The 20974-nt window shown below is 43.1% G+C and overlaps 1 protein-coding gene across 1 annotated transcript in view; it reads right to left on the reverse strand.

Annotated features, from left to right (window-relative positions):
- Positions 1–994: 994 nt before the first annotated feature.
- Positions 995–20974, reverse strand: part of LOC106566323 (CXXC-type zinc finger protein 1) — a 32881-nt gene continuing 12901 nt past the window's right edge. Inside the window, exons 9-15 of the mRNA XM_014134234.2 lie at positions 7630–7837; positions 7332–7445; positions 7194–7243; positions 4897–4993; positions 3935–4087; positions 3372–3514; positions 995–1101 (exon numbers count right to left, since the gene is read on the reverse strand). Coding sequence (XP_013989709.1) covers positions 1086–1101; positions 3372–3514; positions 3935–4087; positions 4897–4993; positions 7194–7243; positions 7332–7445; positions 7630–7837 — 781 coding nt within the window. The 3' untranslated portion in view covers positions 995–1085. The remainder of the gene's footprint in view (positions 1102–3371; positions 3515–3934; positions 4088–4896; positions 4994–7193; positions 7244–7331; positions 7446–7629; positions 7838–20974) is intronic.

The following is a 20974-nucleotide window of genomic DNA, read 5'->3' on the forward strand; positions in this document are numbered from 1 at the left end:
TACCGACGTGAGTGCTACGGGGCGGTAATCATTTAGGCAGGTTACCTTCGCTTCCTTGGGCAAAGGGACTATGGGTGTCTGTTTGAAACATGTAGACATGTTGTATAAAAAAAACCCTGTGGCTGTCATGATTAAAATGCCCCTTGTGTAGTGAAGAAGCTTTGGAATGGTAATCTCCTTGATGTCCCTCACTAGGGGATCCTAAAATGTTTATTCTACTCTACTGAGCCATTTACTTTGTGTTCGTATTCTTATCTTTTATATTTTCTTATCGTTGTTTCATTGTTGAGAAGGAACCTGCAAGTAAGCATTTGGTTGGACCATTGGTATCCTGTACATACAACTAATAAAGCTTACAACTAATAAAGTACAATGGACTGTGTTCTAATGGACTGTGTTTCAATGGACTGTGATCCAATGGACTGTGATCCAATGGACTGTGTTCCAATGGACTGTGATCTAATGGACTGTGTTCTAATGGACTGTGTTCTAATGGACTGTGTTCCAATGGACTGTGTTCCAATGGACTGTGTTCCAATGGACTGTGTTCTAATGGACTGTGTTCTAATGGACTGTGATCCAATGGACTGTGTTCCAATGGACTGTGTTCCAATGGACTGTGTACCAATGGACTGTGATCTAATGGACTGTGATCTAATGGACTGTGTTATAATGGACTGTGTTCCAATGGACTGTGATACAATGGACTGTGTTCTAATGGACTGTGATCTAATGGACTGTGTTCCAATGGACTGTGTTCCAATGGACTGTGATCTAATGGACTGTGATCTAATGGACTGTGATCTAATGGACTGTGTTCTAATGGACTGTGTTCTAATGGACTGTGATCTAATGGACTGTGATCTAATGGACTGTGATCTAATGGACTGTGATCTAATGGACTGTGTTCTAATGGACTGTGTTGTAATGGACTGTGATCTAATGGACTGTGTTCTAATGGACTGTGTTCTAAGGATCCATGCAGATACAGGAAAACCAATAAATGGGTTAATATTTATTCAAAATGAACGTTGACGTCTCCACGCGGTCCTGGTTCTGAGGCTTGGTTACCTGGGGTCTGTAGTTCATCTGTCCAATCCCCTGCAAGGAGAGAGAAAAGCATTAATAATATTACAATACTGTATTCATTTAATTTAATATATTACTGTTTGATACAAATGCATATAGTTATATTGTTCTCCTTAATCACATGCCAGTGTTGGTTTTGTATCCAATGCATTTAGCTTGAAGTGGTCAAGGCCTTCTAATCTAGTTGTATTGCATCACATCGCCGATTTGTTATCGATGCATACGGTATAAAAACATATATAAAAACATATATAAAAACAAGCTATCGTGAACGTCAGTGCCATTTAATAACATACATGGGTGTTACAGGTGTATGAACGTATCTCAATGCAAGCCTTCTCATTGTAAACAAAACACCAGAAGTCCTAATGCAGTATTCGTTTCACAGTGAAACACCACTATTCTGGCTATTTATCATTCTTAAACAGTAAGCAAAAAAAAGCTTATTTAGATATTTCATTATTATTATTATTTTGTTTTGCTTTAGCCTCTATATAATGTTTGAAAGCTTACCTGTCATACCCCACATAAAATTATTGTGGTCGATGTTAGCTTAGCTTAATTCACTAACAGCTACTGAGATAATCGATTCTGTTTACTTGTTATTTGTGTTAAATATTTCCATTCTGGGGATAGTTGTTCACTGAATTGCTAGCACTAGCTGCTCACGCTGCTACATCGGCTGTAAACAGACGTAGCTAGTTAGCTAACATAAAAGCGTTTGGCTTTGTTGACGCCGGCTGCGTGATGATGCAGTTTCCCGGTTTAGGTTAAAGGTCACGTCGAAGTACGTTTCAAATTTAGCGGATTTAAGCTCTCTGCGTTCTCCTATACGAGACAGTATTTCTTTCAGGTGTTCTTGGAAGATCACCCTTGAAAGAACGAGAGAACGTAGAATGCAAGTGTGCATTTTTTGTCCTCAGAGAGGTGGCGCCACTCCTACCACAGTGACGCTATCTGAAGTAAGACAATGCAGTACCACTGTCCTCAGAGAGGTGGCGCCACTCCTACCACAGTGATGCTATCTGAAGTAACACAATGCAGTACCACTGTCCTCAGAGAGGTGGCACCACTCCTACCACAGTGATGCTATCCGAAGTAAGATAATGCAGTACCACTGTCCTCAGAGAGGTGGCACCACTCCTACCACAGTGATGCTATCTGAAGTAAGACAATGCAGTACCACTGTCCTCAGAGAGGTGGCGCCACTCCTACCACAGTAATGCTATCTGAAGTAAGACAATGCAGTACCACTGTCCTCAGAGAGGTGGCGCCACTCCTACCACAGTGATGCTATCCGAAGTAAGACAGTGCAATAATACTGGGGTGTGTGAAGTGGCATCAGAACACCATGTAAACTAGTGTAAAGGTGGGTTCAACTACGGCTCACCTCCTTAAAAACATGACAAAATAATAATAGAAACAATACACTAGTGGAAACCTGGAAAGTCTATCTGTATCAGTCTATCTGTCTCTGTCTATCTGTATCAGTCTATCTGTCGCTGTCTATCTGTATCAGTCTATCTGTCTATCTGTATCTGTCTCTGTATCTGTCTCTATCTGTATCTGTCTCTATCTGTATCTGTCTCTCTGTATCAGTCTATCTGCCTCTGTCTATCTGTATCTGTCTATCTGTATCTGTCTATCTGTATCTGCCTCTGTCTATCTGTATCTGTATCAGTCTATCTGTATCTGTATCAGTCTATCTGTATCTGTATCAGTCTATCTGTATCTGTATCAGTCCATCTGCCTCTGTCTATCTGCCTCTGTCTCTCTGCCTCTGTCTCTCTGTCCTCTCTGCCTCTGTCTCTCTGCCTCTGTCTCTCTGCCTCTGTCTCTCTGCCTCTGTCTCTCTGCCTCTGTCTCTCTGCCTCTGTCTCTCTGCCTCTGTCTATCTGTCGCTGTCTATCTGTATCTTCCCATCTGCCTCTGTCTCTCTGCGTCTGAGGTGCTGAGGTCCAGGTTACCGGGTCGTGGTGACAGGTTGTCGTGGTGACAGGGTCTTGGTGGTCAAGGTGTAGTCATAGTAACAGCTTGGTTCAATCTGTCCTTGGAGGTGGGGTCGGAGATCGGGATTGTGGTGACTGGGCCACCGCCAGGGTTGTGGTGTTGTGTGTGTGGGGGGGGGGTCTATCTGTCCTGAGGAAATGCAGAGGCTCGTGATCGGGGGGGGGGGGTGGTCCTCTACATATCCTTGGCGGTACGTAAGTCAGTAGTAACCGTAGGAGGTCCGTGGTCAGGGGGTAGTTCAAAGGTCATGGGGCGGAGGTTTGGGGGTCTACCTATCCTTGGCGGTGCGGAGGTCTGTGGTAACCGGGTCGTGCTGGATGGTCTGGTGCAGCATGAGGGCCAGGAGACCTGCTCTATTGGTCATTGCTGTCCGGACGTTCCTCTCCTGCTCAAAGAGCTCGTCCAGCTTGTACCACTGGACAAGAGGAGAGGGGACAAAGGAGAGGGGACGAAAGGAAAGGAGAGGGGACGAAAGGAAAGGAGAGGGGACGAAAGGAAAGGAGAGGGGACGAAAGGAGAGGGGACGAAAGGAGAGGGGACAAGAGGAGAGGGGACGAAAGGAGAGGGGACAAAGGAGAGGGGACGAAAGGAGAGGGGACGAAAGGAGAGGGGACGAAAGGAGAGGGGACAAAGGAGAGGACAAGTCATATGAGAGAATGGCTACTTACTTAAACAGTTAAAACATGTAACATTTTCCGAAAGTAAAATGTTCCACGTGATGACTAAAAAGGGCTTGAAATGTGGACTACATACGAGAGACTGACTTGAATGTACCTAGCTATATGATTACTGTGATACTTTCACAAAAAAACCCTAGCTTCACTTTTCCACTGACCACTCTGACTCTCTCCAGGTCCACCTCAGCCCTCCTCAGTTTCTCCCAGCAGTAATGTTTGTTGCACTTGCGTTTCGACACCCGGCAGTACTCTCCTGTGGGCTGGAAGACGTCTCTCACCAGGGGACAGCCACACACCTCGTCCACAGTAACCTGGAGGGAGACAGGGCTCAGGTGGGAGGGACCACTGAAACATTAACGCTCTAAACATGAATACGGTATACATGATGTGGTATTGAACTGAATAAAAAAATGCTAAATGACATATATTGTTATGAAGATTATGTGTAGGATCAAGGCTTATAAATAGATGAGAAGGCCAGCGAAACCTACCTTGGGGTCTAAACCTACCCTGGGTTCTAAATCTAGCTTGGATACCTACCTCGGGCTCCTAAATATACCTTGGGGTCTAATCCTACCTTGGGTTCTAAACCTAGCTTGGAGACCTACCTCGGGGCCTAAATCTACCTTGGAGTCTAAACCTACCTTGGAGTCTAAACCTACCTTGGAATCTAAACCTACCTTGGAGTCTAGACCTACCTTGGTTCCTAAACCTGCCTTAGGGTCCTAAACCTACCTTGGAGACTAAAGCTACCTTGGGGCCTTAACCTACCTTGGAGTCTAAACCTACCTTGGAGTCTAAACCTACCTTGGAGTCTAAACCTACCTTGGAGTCTAAACCTACCTTGGAGTCTAAACCTACCTTGGGTCCTAAACCTACCTTGGACACTAAACCTACCTTGGGTCCTAAACCTACCTAGGGTCCTAAACCTACCTCCGGACCTAAACCTACCTTGAAGACTAAACCTACCTTGGGTCCTTAACCTACCTTGGGTACTAAACCTACCTTGGGTTCTAAACCTACCTTGGGTCCTAAACCTACTTTGGGGTCTACTCTGAGGGTTGCTATGACAGCTATTCATGTGTTATGAAGGGTATGTGTAGGGTTGTTATAAACCTACCTTGGGGTCTCTAGAGTGTTCAGGACACAACACCTGCAGTCTCTTACAGTAGGTTTTACTCTGAGGGTTGTATACATCACAGAACAGTCTGGTTGCACTACGGAGAGAGACAAGCCAGAAAATAAACAACTAACTAACTCAAGTAAATAACACTCTCCTTTCCTACTAACTACTTAATTGAGTAAAAATGTACTTACTACGAGTGTGATTATACACTGAGTACATCAAGTACATCAAGTACTCAAGTAGTATTAACATTCATGGCTGCTTCCATTAACAATCCCCCATATTAGCAAAACCAATTTCACTTCAAACGTCACATTTCTTTAGAACAGGCTACTGATCGTAACGAACGATATCAATAAAACGCCTAAAACCAGTGGTAGGTATGGATACTCTATCGGTATAACGTCCCAGCACTACTGTGTTGTCCCACCTAGCTATCTGAATATACTAACTACTGTGATATGTGGTCGTCCCACCTAGCTATCTGAATATACTAACTACTGTGATATGTGGTTGTCCCACCTAGCTATCTGAATATACTAACTACTGTGATATGTGGTTGTCTCACCTAGCTATCTGAATATACTAACTACTGTGATATGTGGTTGTCCCACCTAGCTATCTGAATATACTAACTACTGTGATATGTGGTTGTCCACCTAGCTATCTGAATATACTAACTACTGTAATATGTGGTTGTCCCACCTAGCTATCTGAATATACTAACTACTGTGATATGTGGTCGTCCCACCTAGCTATCTGAATATACTAACTACTGTAATATGTGGTTGTCCCACCTAGCTATCTGAATATACTAACTACTGTGATATGTGGTTGTCCCACCTAGCTATCTGAATATACTAACTACTGTAATATGTGGTTGTCCCACATAGCTATCTGAATATACTAACTACTGTAATATGTGTTTGTCCACCTAGCTATCTGAATATACTAACTACTGTAATATGTGGTTGTCCACCTAGCTATCTGAAGATGAATATACTAACTACTGTAATATGTGGTTGTTCCACCTAGCTATCTGAAGATGAATATACTAACTACTGTAATATGTGGTTGTCCCACCTAGCTATCTGAATATACTAACTACTGTAATATGTGGTTGTCCACCTAGCTATCTGAAGATGAATATACTAACTACTGTAATATGTGGTTGTTCCACCTAGCTATCTGAATATACTAACTACTGTAATATGTGGTTGTCCACCTAGCTATCTGAAGATGAATATACTAACTACTGTGATATGTGGTTGTCCCACCTAGCTATCTGAATATACTAACTACTGTGATATGTGGTTGTCCCACCTAGCTATCTGAATATACTAACTACTGTGATATGTGGTTGTCCCACCTAGCTATCTGAATATACTAACTACTGTAATATGTGGTTGTCCACCTAGCTATCTGAAGATGAATATACTAACTACTGTGATATGTGGTTGTCCCACCTAGCTATCTGAATATACTAACTACTGTAATATGTGGTTGTCCCACCTAGCTATCTGAATATACTAACTACTGTAATATGTGTTTGTCCACCTAGCTATCTGAATATACTAACTACTGTAATATGTGGTTGTCCACCTAGCTATCTGAAGATGAATATACTAACTACTGTAATATGTGGTTGTTCCACCTAGCTATCTGAAGATGAATATACTAACTACTGTAATATGTGGTTGTCCCACCTAGCTATCTGAATATACTAACTACTGTAATATGTGGTTGTCCACCTAGCTATCTGAAGATGAATATACTAACTACTGTAATATGTGGTTGTTCCACCTAGCTATCTGAATATACTAACTACTGTAATATGTGGTTGTCCACCTAGCTATCTGAAGATGAATATACTAACTACTGTGATATGTGGTTGTCCCACCTAGCTATCTGAATATACTAACTACTGTGATATGTGGTTGTCCCACCTAGCTATCTGAATATACTAACTACTGTGATATGTGGTTGTCCCACCTAGCTATCTGAATATACTAACTACTGTAATATGTGGTTGTCCACCTAGCTATCTGAAGATGAATATACTAACTACTGTGATATGTGGTTGTCCCACCTAGCTATCTGAATATACTAACTACTGTAATATGTGGTTGTCCCACCTAGCTATCTGAAGGTGAATGCACAAACATATAAGTCACTGTGGATAAATGACTACAATGTAAATGTAAAGATATAACAATTTTCCATTAATTTCATTGACATTTGGTGTGGGATGTGGGACGTGATGTTGCTGGTGGTATTGGTGTTGTCCTTACCCTTCGATGCGTGTGGGATACATAGAGCCGAAGGAGGTCTGGCTCTCATACTGCACACGGAAACAATACGTTATTTCAACACATTTTATACAACAACAAAAAAACATTTTGCTGCTCAAATGTTTTTGACCTACTGACCTTAGCATAGCATCTCTCCATGTGTCTTAGCGCCACCTTGGGGTTGACGGGGTGACTGCAGGACACACAGAATATCTGCAGGTCTGTGTCTGTGTCCCCTTCTGCCTCATTCACCTAAAAGAGAGCAACAAATAAATAAAGCTGGTGAAACAAATCAAGTAATAACTCAGAATGGACGGTCTTTTGAGGCTGTGTTTGAGGCTATCGCTCTGGATAAGAGCGTCTGCTAAATGACTAAAATGTAAATGTAAAATGCTCTCTCTCTCTCTCTCTCTCACTCTCTCTCTCACTCTCTCACCTCTTCGTCCTGTTGCACCACCTGTTGCTTGGCCTTGGCGATGATCCCCTCCAGCTCGTGGAAGCGTTTCTCCATGTCTGTGAGTCTCAGGCGGGCTGACTGCTGATCTCTCCTGATTCGCTCCAGAAGCTTCTTGCCCTGCTCCTCGGCTATACAGGGAGACTGCTGCCACTGCTGTATCCGCTGAGGCAAGATCTCATAGATACGACTGGTGGGGACAGAGAGAGATAGAGAGAGATAGAGAGCGTTAGAGAGAGCGAGAGATAGCGTGAGATAGATAGAGTTAGAGAGAGAATAGACAGAACAGCCAATGTATCCGCTGAGGCAAGATCTCATAGATACGACTGGTGGGGACAGAGAGAGATAGATATAGAGCGTTAGAGAGAGAGAGAGTTAGAGAGAGAATAGACAGAACAGCCAATGTATCATCTGAGGCAAGAGGCATTATCATAAACAGCATTTCCTCTGTGAAAACAATATTTTATAAAACGAAAAACAAATTACCATATGACAGACCATGTATTCACTCTGCACACCCTAATAAAAAAAGCAAAAGCAAAGTCTTCTCATGCTTTGTTGATTTCAAAAAGGTTACTGACTCAATTTGGTACAAGGGTCTGCTATATACATGGATGGAAAGTGGTGCTGGGTAAAAAAAACAACTACATTATAAAATCCAAGTGCGCAGTTAAAATTTGCAAAAAAACATAGATTTCTTTCCACAGGGCTGTGGGGCAGTTTGAGCCCTACAGCTTTTGATTCAATTTCGGCATGAGGGTCTGCCATACAATCAATCAATTAAATGTATTTATAAAGCCCTTTTTACATCAGCAGATGTCACAAAGTGCTATACAGAAACCCAGCCTAAAACTCCAAACAGCAAGCACTGCAGATGTAGAAGCACGGTGGCTAGGAAAAACTCCCTAGAAAGGCAGGAACCTAAGGAAGAAACCTAGAGAGGAACCAGGATATGAGGGCTGGCCAGTCCTCTTCTGGCTGTGTCGGGTAGAGATGATAAAACTACATGGCCATTAAGGCCAGATTGTTCTTCAAGATGTGTCACGTCCTGACCAGCAGAGGGAGCAATTGTAGTAGTTTTGGTCAGGACGTGGCAGAGATGTTTGTGTTACGTGGTGAGTTGGTTGTTGGACTCCCAATTGAAGGCAGGTGTGTTGAGTTGCCTTTGATTGGGAGTCCTATATAGTAGTGTGTGTTTTTCCTTGTGGTTGTGGGTAATTGTTTCTGTTCAGTGTGTTATGCTGTCAGTACTGTTGAGCTGTCGGTGTTATCTTGTTTTGTAGTGTTCCAGTGTTCTTTTTGAATTAAATCATGAACACTAACTCCGCTGCACCTTGGTCTTCTTCTCTCCATGACGACAGCCCTTACAAGATGTTAAAAATGTACGGAAAGCATGTGTTGATCGGAAAAACATACAACATTATAAAATAATGTACACAAATAACAGGTGTGTGGTTAAAATTGGCAAAAAACATAAAACAGAAGTGCAACTTGAGCCCCACCCTCTTTAACATATACAGTATATCAACGAATTGGCGAAGGCACTAGAACAGTCTGCAGCACCCGGCCTCACCCTACTAGAATCTGAAGACAAATGTCTACTGTTTGCTGATGATCTGGTGCTTCTGTCACCAACCAAGGAGGGCCTACAGCAGCACCTAGATATTATGCACAGATTCTGACAGACCTGGGCCCTGAAGGTACAAGAGATAATGTTGCTCCAAAAAAGGTCCAGTTGCCAGGACCACAAATACAAATTCCATCTAGACCCCATTGCCCTAGAGCATACAAAGAACTACACTACCGTTCAAAAGTTTGGGGTCACTTTGAAATGTCCTTGTTTTTGAAAGAAAAGCAACACTTTTGTCCATTAAAATAACATCAAATTGATCACAAATACAGTGTAGACATTGTTAATGATGTAAATGACTATTGTAGCTGGAAACAGCAGATGTTTAATGGAATATCTACATAGGCGTACAGATGCCCATTATCAGCAACCATCACTCCTGTGTTCCAATGGCACGTTGTGTTAGCTAATCCAAGTTTATCATTTTAAAAGGCTAATTGATCATTAGAAAACCCTTTTGCAATTATGTTAGCACAGCTGAAAACTGTTGTTCTGATTAAAGAAGGAATACAACTGGCTGTATCTTACGGCAAAAAAAGAGCTTCTGGATATCAGGACAGCGATCACTCACCTCGGATTAGACAAAGATTTTTTCCACAACAAAGACGACGCACAAGACATTCTCCAAACACCCCACAGGACCGACATCCCCGTTATTTGCAAGAGGAAGCGACGCAGGTACAGAGGACAAAGAGCCGGATGCCTGGTCAGGACCCGGCGAAGGCGACTGGGAAAACTGCCGTTACCGTCAATACTACTCGCCAACGTGCAATCATTGGACAATAAATTAGATGAGGTACGATCACGAATATTCTACCAACGGGACATCAAATAGAGATGTAATATCCTATGTTTCACAGAATCGTGGCTGAATGACGACATGGATATTCAGCTAGCGGGATATATGCTGCACCGGCAGGATAGAACAGCACACTCCGGTAAGACAAGGGGGAGCGGTCTGTGCATATTTGTAAACAACAGCTGGTGCACGAAATCTAAGGAAGTCTCTAGATTTTGCTCGCCTGAAGTAGAGTATATTGTGATAAATTGCAGGCCACACTACTTGCCTAGAGAGTTTTCAGCTATACTTTTCGTGGCTGTTTATTTACCACCACAGACAGATGCTGGCACTAAGACCGCACTCAGTCAGCTGTATAGGGAAATAAGCAAACAAGAAACCACTCACCCAGAGGCGGCGCTCCTAGTGGCCAGAGATTTTAATGCAGGGAAACGTAAATCAGTTCTACCAAATCAACATGTTAAATGTGCAACCAGAGGGAAAACAATTATAATCACCTGTAATCCACACAAAGAGACGCATACAAATCTCTCCCTCGCCCTCCATTTGGTCAATCTGACCACAAATCTATCCTCCTGATTCCTGCTTACAAGCAAAAATTAAAGCAGGAAGCACCAGTGACTAAGTCTATAAAAAAGTGCTCAGATGAAGCAGATGCTAAACTACAGGACTGTTTTGCTAACACAGACTGGAATATGTTCCGGGATTCTTCTGATGGCATTGAGGAGTACACCACATCAGTCACTGGCTTCATCAATAAGTGCATTGAGGATGTCGTCCCCACAGTGACTGTACATACAGACCCCAACCAGAAGCCATGGATTACAGGCAACATTCGCACTGAGCTAAAGGGTAGAGCTGCCGCTTTCAAGGTGCGAGACTCTAACCCGGAAGCTTACAAGAAATCCTGCTATGCCCTGCAACGAAACCATCAAACAGGCAAAGCATCAATACAGGTCTAAGATCATACTACACCGGCTCCGACGCTCGTCATATGTGGTAGGGCTTGAAAACTATTACAGACTACAAAGGGAAGCAGAGCAGCGAGCTGCCCAGTGACACGAGCCTACCAGACGAGCTAAATCACTTCTATGCTCGCTTCGAGGTATGCAACACTGAGGCATGCATGAGAGCATCAGCTGTTCCGGACGACTGTGTGATCACGCTCTCCGTAGCCGACGTGAGTAAGACCTTTAAACAGGTCAACATACACAAGGCCTCTGGGCCAGATGGATTACCAGGATGTGTGCTCCGGGCATGTGCTGACCAACTGGCAGGTATCTTCACTGACATTTTCAACATGTCCCTGGCCGAGTCTGTAATACCAACATGTTTCAAGCAGACCACCATAGTCCCTGTGCCCAAGAACACAAAGGCAACCTGCCTAAATTAATACAGACCCGTAGCACTCACGTCCGTAGCCATGGAGTGCTTTGAAAGGTTGGTAATGGCTCACATCAACACCATTATCCCAGAAACCCTAGACCCTCTCCAATTTGCATACCGCCCCAACAGATCCACAGATAATGCAATCTCTATTGCATTCCACACTGCCCTTTCCCACCTGGACAAAAATAACACTTATGTGAGAATGCTATTCATTGACTACAGCTCACGACTCCAACACCATCATTAAGTTTGTAGACGACACAACAGCGGTAGGCCTGATCACAGACAACGACGAGACAGCCTATAGGGAGGAGGTCAGAGACCTGGCCTTGTGGTGCCAGAATAACAACCTATCCCTCAACGTAGCCAAGACTAAGGTGATGATTGTGGACTACAGGAAAAGGAGGACCGAGCATACCCCATTCTCATCGACGGGGCAGTAGTGGAGCAGGTTGAGAGCTTCAAGTTCCTCGGTGTCCACATCAACAACAAACTAGAATGGTCCAAACACACCAAGACAGTCGTGAAGAGGGCACGACAAAGCCTATTACCCCTCAGGAAACTAAAAAGATTTGGCATGGGTCCTCAGATCCTCAAAAGGTTCTACAGCTGCAACATCGAGAGCATCCTGCCCGGTTGCATCACTGCCTGGTATGGCAATTGCTCGGCCTCCGACCGCAAGGCACTACAGAGGGTAGTGCGTACGGCCCAGTACATCACTGGGGCTAAGCTGCCTGCCATCCAGGACCTCTATACCAGGCGGTGTCAGAGGAAGGCCCTAAAAATTGTCAAAGACCCCAGCCACCCCAGTCAGAGACTGTTCTCTCTACTACCGCATGTCAAGCGGTACCAGAGTGCCAAATCTTGGACAAAAAGGCTTCTCAACAGTTTTTACCCCCAAGTCATAAGACTCCTGAACAGGTATTCAAATGGCTACCCGGACTATTTGCATTGTGTGCCCCCCCAACCCCTCTTTTTACGCTGCTGCTACTCTCTGTTTATCATATATGCATAGTCACTTTAACGATACATTCATGTACATACTACCTCAATTGGGCCGACCAACCAGTGCTCCCGCACATTGGCTAACCGGGCTATCTGCATTGTGTCCCGCCACCCACCACCCGCCAACCCCTCTTTTACGCTACTGCTACTCTCTGTTCATCATATATGCATAGTCACTTTAACCATATCTACATGTACATACTACCTCAATCAGCCTGACTAACCGGTGTCTGTATGTAGCCTCGCTACTTTTATAGCCTCGCTACTGTATATAGCCTGTCTTTTTACTATTGTTTTATTTCTTTACTTACCTATTGTTCACCTAATACCTTTTTTGCACTATTTGTTAGAGCCTGTAAGTAAGCATTTCACTGTAAGGTCTACACCTGTTGTATTCGGCGCACGTGACAAATACATTTTGATTTGATTTAGTTAAGTATCTGGAGCATCAGCATTTGTGGGTTCAATTACAGGCTCAGAATGGCCAGAAACATAGACTTTCTTCTGAAACTCGTCACTCTATTCTTGTTCTGAGAAATGATGGCTATTCCATGCGAGAAATTGCCAAGAAACTGAAGATCTCGTACAACACTACTCCCTTCACACAAAGAAATGAACTTCATGTCCTGAATACAAAGTGTTCTGTTTGGGGCAAATCCAACGCAACCTATCACTGAGTACCACTCTTCATATTTTCAAGCATGGTGGTGGCTGCATCATGTTATGGGTATGCTTGTCATCGGCAAGGACTAGTGAGTTTTATAGGATAAAAATACATGGAATAGAGCTAAGCACAGGCCAAATACTAGAGGGAAACCTGGTCTGCTTTCCAACAGACACTGGGAGATTAATTCACCTTTCAGCAGGACAATGACCTAAAACATAAGGCCAAATATACACTGGAGTCGCTTACCAAGACGACATTGAATGTTCATGAGTCGCCTAGTTACAGTTTTGACTTAAATCGTCTTGAAAATCTACGGCGAGACTTGTCTAGCAATGATCAACAACCAACTTGACAGAGCTTGAATTATTTTTTTTATAATATTGCGCAAATATTGTACAATCCAGATGTGCAAAGCTCTTAAGAGACTTACCCAGAAAGACTTACAGCAGTAATCACTGTCAAAGTGATTCTAACATGTATTGACTCAAGGGTGTGAACGGTTATATACATTTTATATTTTTGTATTTAATTTTCAATAGAAATAGATTTGCATTTTTTCGTTCACCCTTGAACGAGATGGCCGCATGAACTGAGAGCTCCGCACAAGTAATTTCCAATTCTTAATCTTACCTCCAGTTCAAGTTAAATCCCATTAGCTTTAGTCAAAAAAAGCCATGGCGGCTACAAAAGGCGACATTACATGTGACATTTTTAACTGGACTCGAGCAATAGTCGCAGAAAAAAGCCTCCAAGAAACAGCTAGCTTCAGAAAAAGCTAGCGCCATTAGCCAGGAGCATGAGGACCCGTCCCTTCCTGAGGCCCAACAACTGCCAAACTCGTCCTCTGTCGAAGACATCCTTTCTGAGCTGAGATCCCAACGTACAGAACTCAACATCAAACTAGATGGCATTAACTCTCAGCTCAGTGCGATTGGGGGCAAGGTGACAACTCTGGAAAATGCTTTGCCTGACATCAACAACAACCATCAACTCAGGGGTGCCTGGATGAGGCAGAGGGGTCAATCGTATCCATGGAAAACTCCCAGGCAGACGCCATGGAAACAATAGCATCTGCTACCATGGAAACAATAGCATCTGCTACCACGGAAACAATAACATCTGCTAAAAAGAATATAGAGCATCTGGAAGAGAACACAGAGGACCTGGTAAATAGGAGGAATAACTGTTCTATTATTATTATTAATATTCGAAAGCCGAAAAAGAAGAGGGTAACATGCCGCTGCCTGCAAGACAAACTCCCTGAGTGGCTCCACATGTCCACCGACAGACCCATAGAACTGGAGAGAACTCACCGAGCAGTGAGGCCTCCACCGAGCACCCAGACAACCACCGCCCAATCACCATACGTTTCCTGAGATTCACCGACAAAGGAACGAGTCCTACAGGTGACGAAAATCGACACCATTACAGTGGGAAACGCCAAACTCACTTTACACCAGGACCTGTCAGCTGGAATACGCCGAAAAGCAGTGATAGTTTGACGATGTGAAGAAACACTTCATTGACCGAGGCATCTTCAGGGGATTCAAATACCTAAACGAGCTTAGGATTCTTCAACAAGGAGCCCTGCGACATTTCAAAACTCCGGAAGAGGCAAAATGTTTTTTGAAGGACAATCATGGCCACTGAGAAATGGACCAATGACTAAAAGCAATTATTGTTATTACTAATGGAGGTAAGACAACATATAGCTGCCATCCACCCACCCCGCTAAATGTCATTATAGCCGTCTATTTTGTATTTATTCTCTTTTAGCTGAGAGAGGGATAGGTGTGAGAATGAACCATTTCCAGCCTGACATCTTGTCTGTAGAACATGTAGGCTAATTGATCAGTGATCAGATACTCTGTATTTATATTAGACCTATAGGCTACTTTTTTAATTGTATTGATCATTTTCATATAGGCCCTCACTTTATTATTATTTTTTATTGAACCTTTATTTAACTAGGTAAGGTTATTTACAATGAATGGCCTACCAGAAGGCAAAATGCCTCCTGCGGGGACTGGGAGCTGGGCTAAAGAAATTACAAATAAAATATAAATATAGGACAAAACACACATCACGGCAAGAGAGACAACACAACACAGAGAGACCTAAGACAACAAAATAGCAAGGCAGCAACACATGAAAACACAGCATGGTAGCAACACAACATGACAACATGGCAGCAGCACAACAACCATGGGCTAGGTCACGGAACTGCCATGGGCTAGGACACGGAACTGCCATAGGCTAGGACACGGAACTGCCATGGGCTAGGACATGGAACTGCCATGGGCTAGGACATGGAACTGCCATGGGCTAGGACATGGAACTGCCATGGGCTAGGTCAGGGAACTTCCATGGGCTAGGACATGGAACTGCCATAGGCTAGGACACGGAACTGCCATGGGCTAGGACATGGAACTGCCATGGGCTAGGACATGGAACTGCCATGGGCTAGGACATGGAACTGCCATGGGCTAGGACACGGAACTGCCATAGGCCAGGACACGGAACTGCCATAGGCCAGGACACGGAACTGCCATGGGCTAGGACACGGAACTGCCATGGTCTAGGTCAGGGAACTGCCATGGGCTAGGTCAGGGAACTGCCATGGGCTAGGACATGGAACTGCCATGGGCTAGGTCAGGGAACTTCCATGGGCTAGGACATGGAACTGCCATGGGCTAGGTCAGGGAACTGCCATGGGCTTGGACATGGAACTGCCATGGGCTTGGACATGGAACTGCCATGGGCTTGGACATGGAACTGCCATGGGCTTGGACATGGAACTGCCATGGGCTAGGACATGGAACTGCCATGGGGTTGGACATGGAATTGCCATGGGCTAGGACACGCAATAAAGATACTATGTGCTCTGAAAAAAGGAAAAAGCAGACATTGAGCTATTACAAGAGACACACCTCTGTGATACCGAACATGTTAAACTCTGCAGAGCCTTGGGTGGGACAGGTGTATTTTTCATCTTTCAAATCAAACAGTAGGGTACAGCCATACTTATCCAGAAGAATGTTCCATTCATAACTGACAAAAACATATCTGATCCAGTGGGGAGATTTATTTTGATAACTGGGTCACTGTATGAGCAACCAATTACTATCTTAAACACATACACCCCTAACACAGATACTCCTGCTTTCATATCCATAACACCTACTCTCGTATAGATTACATTTTTATCCCAAAGATTTTCAGCAATTCTGCCACTTGTACAATCGAACCCATAGGACTTTCAGATCACGCCTTTGTCCACCTCCGCTTTGACCTCTGTAAAAACATACCGAGGTGTCAAAGAGCTTGAAATTCAACACCTCCATGTTATCAAACAAAGCGTTCTATACATTGGTTACTACGTGGAACGTCAACTACACACAAGACAAACAAAGACTCTCCTGTTTCTCCGGCTACAATGTGGGACGCTGCTAAAGCCACACTAAGAAGTCATCTAATTGCATATGCTTCCTCTAAGAAAAAAAGCGTTCCAGCTCCCAACTCTGCGAAAAAGTACATAAACAATCGCCAGACAGTGCCTCCTAGAGTCAACTTAAAGCAGCCAAAGCCAAACTAAACTTGGACTATACTCGGGAGATAAAAAAAATGGTTTTCTTTACTAAACAGAAATACCATGAGTATAGCAATAGGCATAGTAGATTGCTTGCTTACCAATTAAAAAAAGTCTACAATCATGGTCATCCGAACAACAGATGACGAGTTCACATATGATCCAAATAAGATACATTTGAACTTTTCACTATGATTTTTACTGCAAATTATAAACTTCTGAGAGAAAACATACAGATGCAGAACTCCATTCCTTCCTAGAGGGAATCTCGCTACCAAAACTGTCAGAGACCGACCAAGAAGATCTCAACTCCTCCGTCACTCCTGAGGAGGTCCTAGAGGCAATTATCTCCATGCCACCTAACAAGTCCCCAGGCCCAGACGGGTTTACCAGAGAAAGCTTTTTGGCCCCAGTTTAGCCCTACTTTCATGCTGGATGATTTTTTTGTTGTTGCAAAAACGGAGCTCTCCCAGACTATGTACACAGCCCACATTAAAGCGTTGCTCAAAAAAGACAAGGACCCTCTATCCTGCTCGTCCTTCTGGTCCACTCTTCTTCCAAAAACAATAAAAGCGGACAAAACTGGATTTATTAGAGACAGGTACTCTTCTGATAACATTTGCCATCTTTTTGATATTATTGATCAAGTAAACACACAGAAGACCCCTGTCCTGCTGGCTTCACTGGAGGCTGAGAAGGCGTTCCACACCACTGTCCTGCTGGCTTCACTGGAGGCTGAGAAGGCGTTCGACAGGATGGAGTGGAGCTTTCTGTTCTCAGTCTTAGAAAAGTTCAATATGGGCCCAAACTTTATTAAATGGATTAAGTCCCTATACTGTCATCCAAATGCCATGGTGACCACTAACGGTCTGAATTCTGACAGATTCCCTTTGGGACGTGGCACAAGACAAGGATGCTCTCTGTCCCCCCTGAGTTAATAAGGAGCAATCCAAGTATTATAAGTGTTTCTGCAGATGGCCTTCAGCACAAGATTTCTCTCTACGCGGATGATGTCTTGCTCTATGTATCCAACCCTGAGAAATCCCTCCCTCCCATTTTAGACACAATTTCTTAGTAGGGCAAGTTTTCAGGCCATAAGATACATTTGAACAAGTCCATTGTTTGTCCTCTCAATCTTCCACTCACCAGCTCTATGAAGACACTATGTCTGTTGCAATGGAGGACTCTGGAGTTTCAATACCTTGGGATCTTTATAACACCAGATCTGCAGTATTGATTCCAGTATTGATGGAATTATTGAGGCTCCCATCCACAGTTGAAGTCGGAAGTTTACATACACTTAGGTGGGAGTCATTAAAACTAATTTCTTGTTAACAAACTATAGTTTTGGCAAGTCGGTTAGGACATCTACTTTGTGCATGACACAAGTAATTTTTCCAACAATTGTTTACAGACAGATTATTTCACTTATAATTCACTGTATCACAATTCCAGTGGGTCAGAAGTTTACATACACTAAGTTGACTGTGCCTTTAAAAGCTTGGAAAATTCCAGAAAATGATGTCATGGCTTTAGAAGCTTCTGATAGGCTAATTGACATAATTTGAGTCAATTGGAAGTGTACCTGTGGATGTATTTCAAGGTCTACCTTCAAACTCAGTGCCTCTTTGATTGACATTATGGGAAAATCAAAAGAAATCAGCCAAGACCTCAGAAAAAAAAATGTAGACCTCCACAAGTATGGTTCATCCTTGGGAGCAATTTCCAAACGCCTGAAAGTACCTCGTTCATCTGTACAAACAATAGTACGCAAGTATAAACACCATGGGACCACGCAGCCATCATACCACTCAGGAAGGAGATGTGTTCTGTCTCCTAGAAATTAACATACTTTGGTGCAAAAAGTGCAAATCAATCCGAGAACAACAGCAATGGACCTTGTGAAGATGCTGGAGGAAACAGGTACAAAAGTACCTATATCCACAGTAAAACAAGTCCTATATCGACATAACCTGAAAGGTCGATCAGCAAGGAAGAAGCCACTGCATCAAAACCGCCATTAAAAAGCCAGACTACGGTTTGCAACTGCACATGGGGACAAAGATCGTACTTTTTGGAGAAATGTCCTCTGGTCTGATGAAATAAAAATAGAACTGTTCGGCCATAATGACCATCGTTATGTTTGGAGGAAAAAGGGGGAGGCTTGCATGCCGAAGAACACCATCCCAACTGTGAAACACAGAGGTGGCAGCATCATGTTGTGGGCGGTGCTTTGCTGCAGGAAGGACTGGTTCACTTCACAAAATAGACCTGACCTCAATCCCATAGAAAATTTGTGGGCAGAACTGAAAAAGCGTGCGCGAGCAAGGAGGCCTACAAACCTGACTTTTTCCAGTTCTGTCAGGAGGAATGGGCCAAAATTCACCCAACTTATTGTGGAAAGCTTGTGGAAGGCAACCCAAAATGTTTGACCCAAGTTAAACAATTTAAAGGCAATGCTACCAAATAGTAATTGAGTGGATGTAAACTTCTGACCCACTGGGAATGTGATGAAAGAAATAAAAGCTGATATAAATCATTCTCTCTACTATTATTCTGACATTTCACATTCTTAAAATAAAGTGGTGATCCTAACTGATCTAAGACAGGGAAGTTTTACTGGGATTAAATGTCAGGAATTGTGAAAAACTGAGTTTAAATGTATTTGGCAAAGGTGTATGTAAACTTCCGACTTCAACTGTATCTCCCAGTTTCTTCTTTCAAAACAACCAAACAAAGCATCCCACATTTATATGGGGCAATAACAAACCTAGGATCAAGTTCTCCACTCTATCCAAACCTGAATCTAAGGGTGGTCTTGCCCTTCCCTGCCTTCAATTGTACTACTGATATGCCCAAATCCACAACATGTTAACATGGATCACAAACAGACAAGACTCAATGTTGATTCAGATAGAGGTTCAATCCGGTGGTTCATTGCCCCTAAGCTCAATTCTATTCATTAAAAACTTTAGTGAAGTGGGGGCAACATAGCCAAAACCTTTGATTTACAGCACCCTACTAGCATGGAAGGACTGTAGGAAATACCTTGACATTTCCTCCCAAATATGTTCTCACTCGGCTATACTGTAGTACGCAACCCAGACTTGCCAAAAGCCCTGAGTGATGCCAAGTTTCACCTTTTCAGACCTGTTTCATCAGAACGCAACTACACTGAAATCCTTTCAAGAGCTCTGCAGTGAATTCAATGTGTATATCTTCAAATAAGACACTTAAAATGTCCTCATTCACTTCCAAAGGGGAGGTTTAGAGCTCAGCTGAATGAAGTTGAGAGCCTTCTTGCTTCTTGCACAATCCATCAAATGCAAAACCAACTATATCTATGAACTCCTTTCTGAGAATGTGGAATGTGGCAGGGTAGCCTAGTGGTTAGAGCTGTTGGACTAGTAACCGGAAGGTTGCAAGATCGAATCCCTGAGCTGACAATGTAAAAATATATTGTTCTGCCCCTGAACAAGGCAGTTAACCCACTGTTCCTAGGCCGTCATTGAAATAAAGAATTTGGTCTTAACTGACTTGTCTATTTAAATAAAGGTTAAATAAAAAAAATAATTTAATAAAAAAATGTGGGTTCCTCCTTTACTCTTTTGAAAAGAATCTGGGAAAGGGACCTTTGTCTGACTATCAGTGATGAGTTATGGGCGGATGTTTGCGACGTAAAAATGAATCTAATTTTCAAATGTTATACACATTATATTACACCCCAGTGAGACTCCATAGAATGAACAGACGTTTAACCTGATTGTAAAAGATGTAACTCTGAAAGTGGAACCTATATGCATGTATTTTGAGGTTGTAGAGAGGTTACCATATTTTGGCAATCTATACATACTGCTGCATAGAACATACTAGATATACAGTTTGATTTGAACCCGTGTCTCCATCTTCCTAATGTCCAGCAGGACTTTGTTCTTGATCCAGACAGAGAAAATGTGTTTATGACTATCACATACTTTGCTAAGAAATGTATTCTCCAGCTGTGGGCTTCTAATTCTTCTCTCACATTTAAAATGTGGATTGACCAGATTGTTGACTTCCTTCCTCTTGAAAAGCCCACTAATGACCTCTGCAAGAGACAGCCCGGGTTTGATAGACTCTGGTCTCCACTACTCAGCTATATTTCAAATTGGATAGAGTGAATGCAGTGATTAAGGAAATTAGTGTATATACATGTTGTGTAAGGTGCTGTAAAACAAATTATTTGTTAGTTGTCTCAGCTAAAGCTGG

Source organism: Salmo salar, chromosome ssa13 (assembly GCF_905237065.1).
Source record: "Salmo salar chromosome ssa13, Ssal_v3.1, whole genome shotgun sequence".
Taxonomy (NCBI): domain Eukaryota; kingdom Metazoa; phylum Chordata; class Actinopteri; order Salmoniformes; family Salmonidae; genus Salmo; species Salmo salar.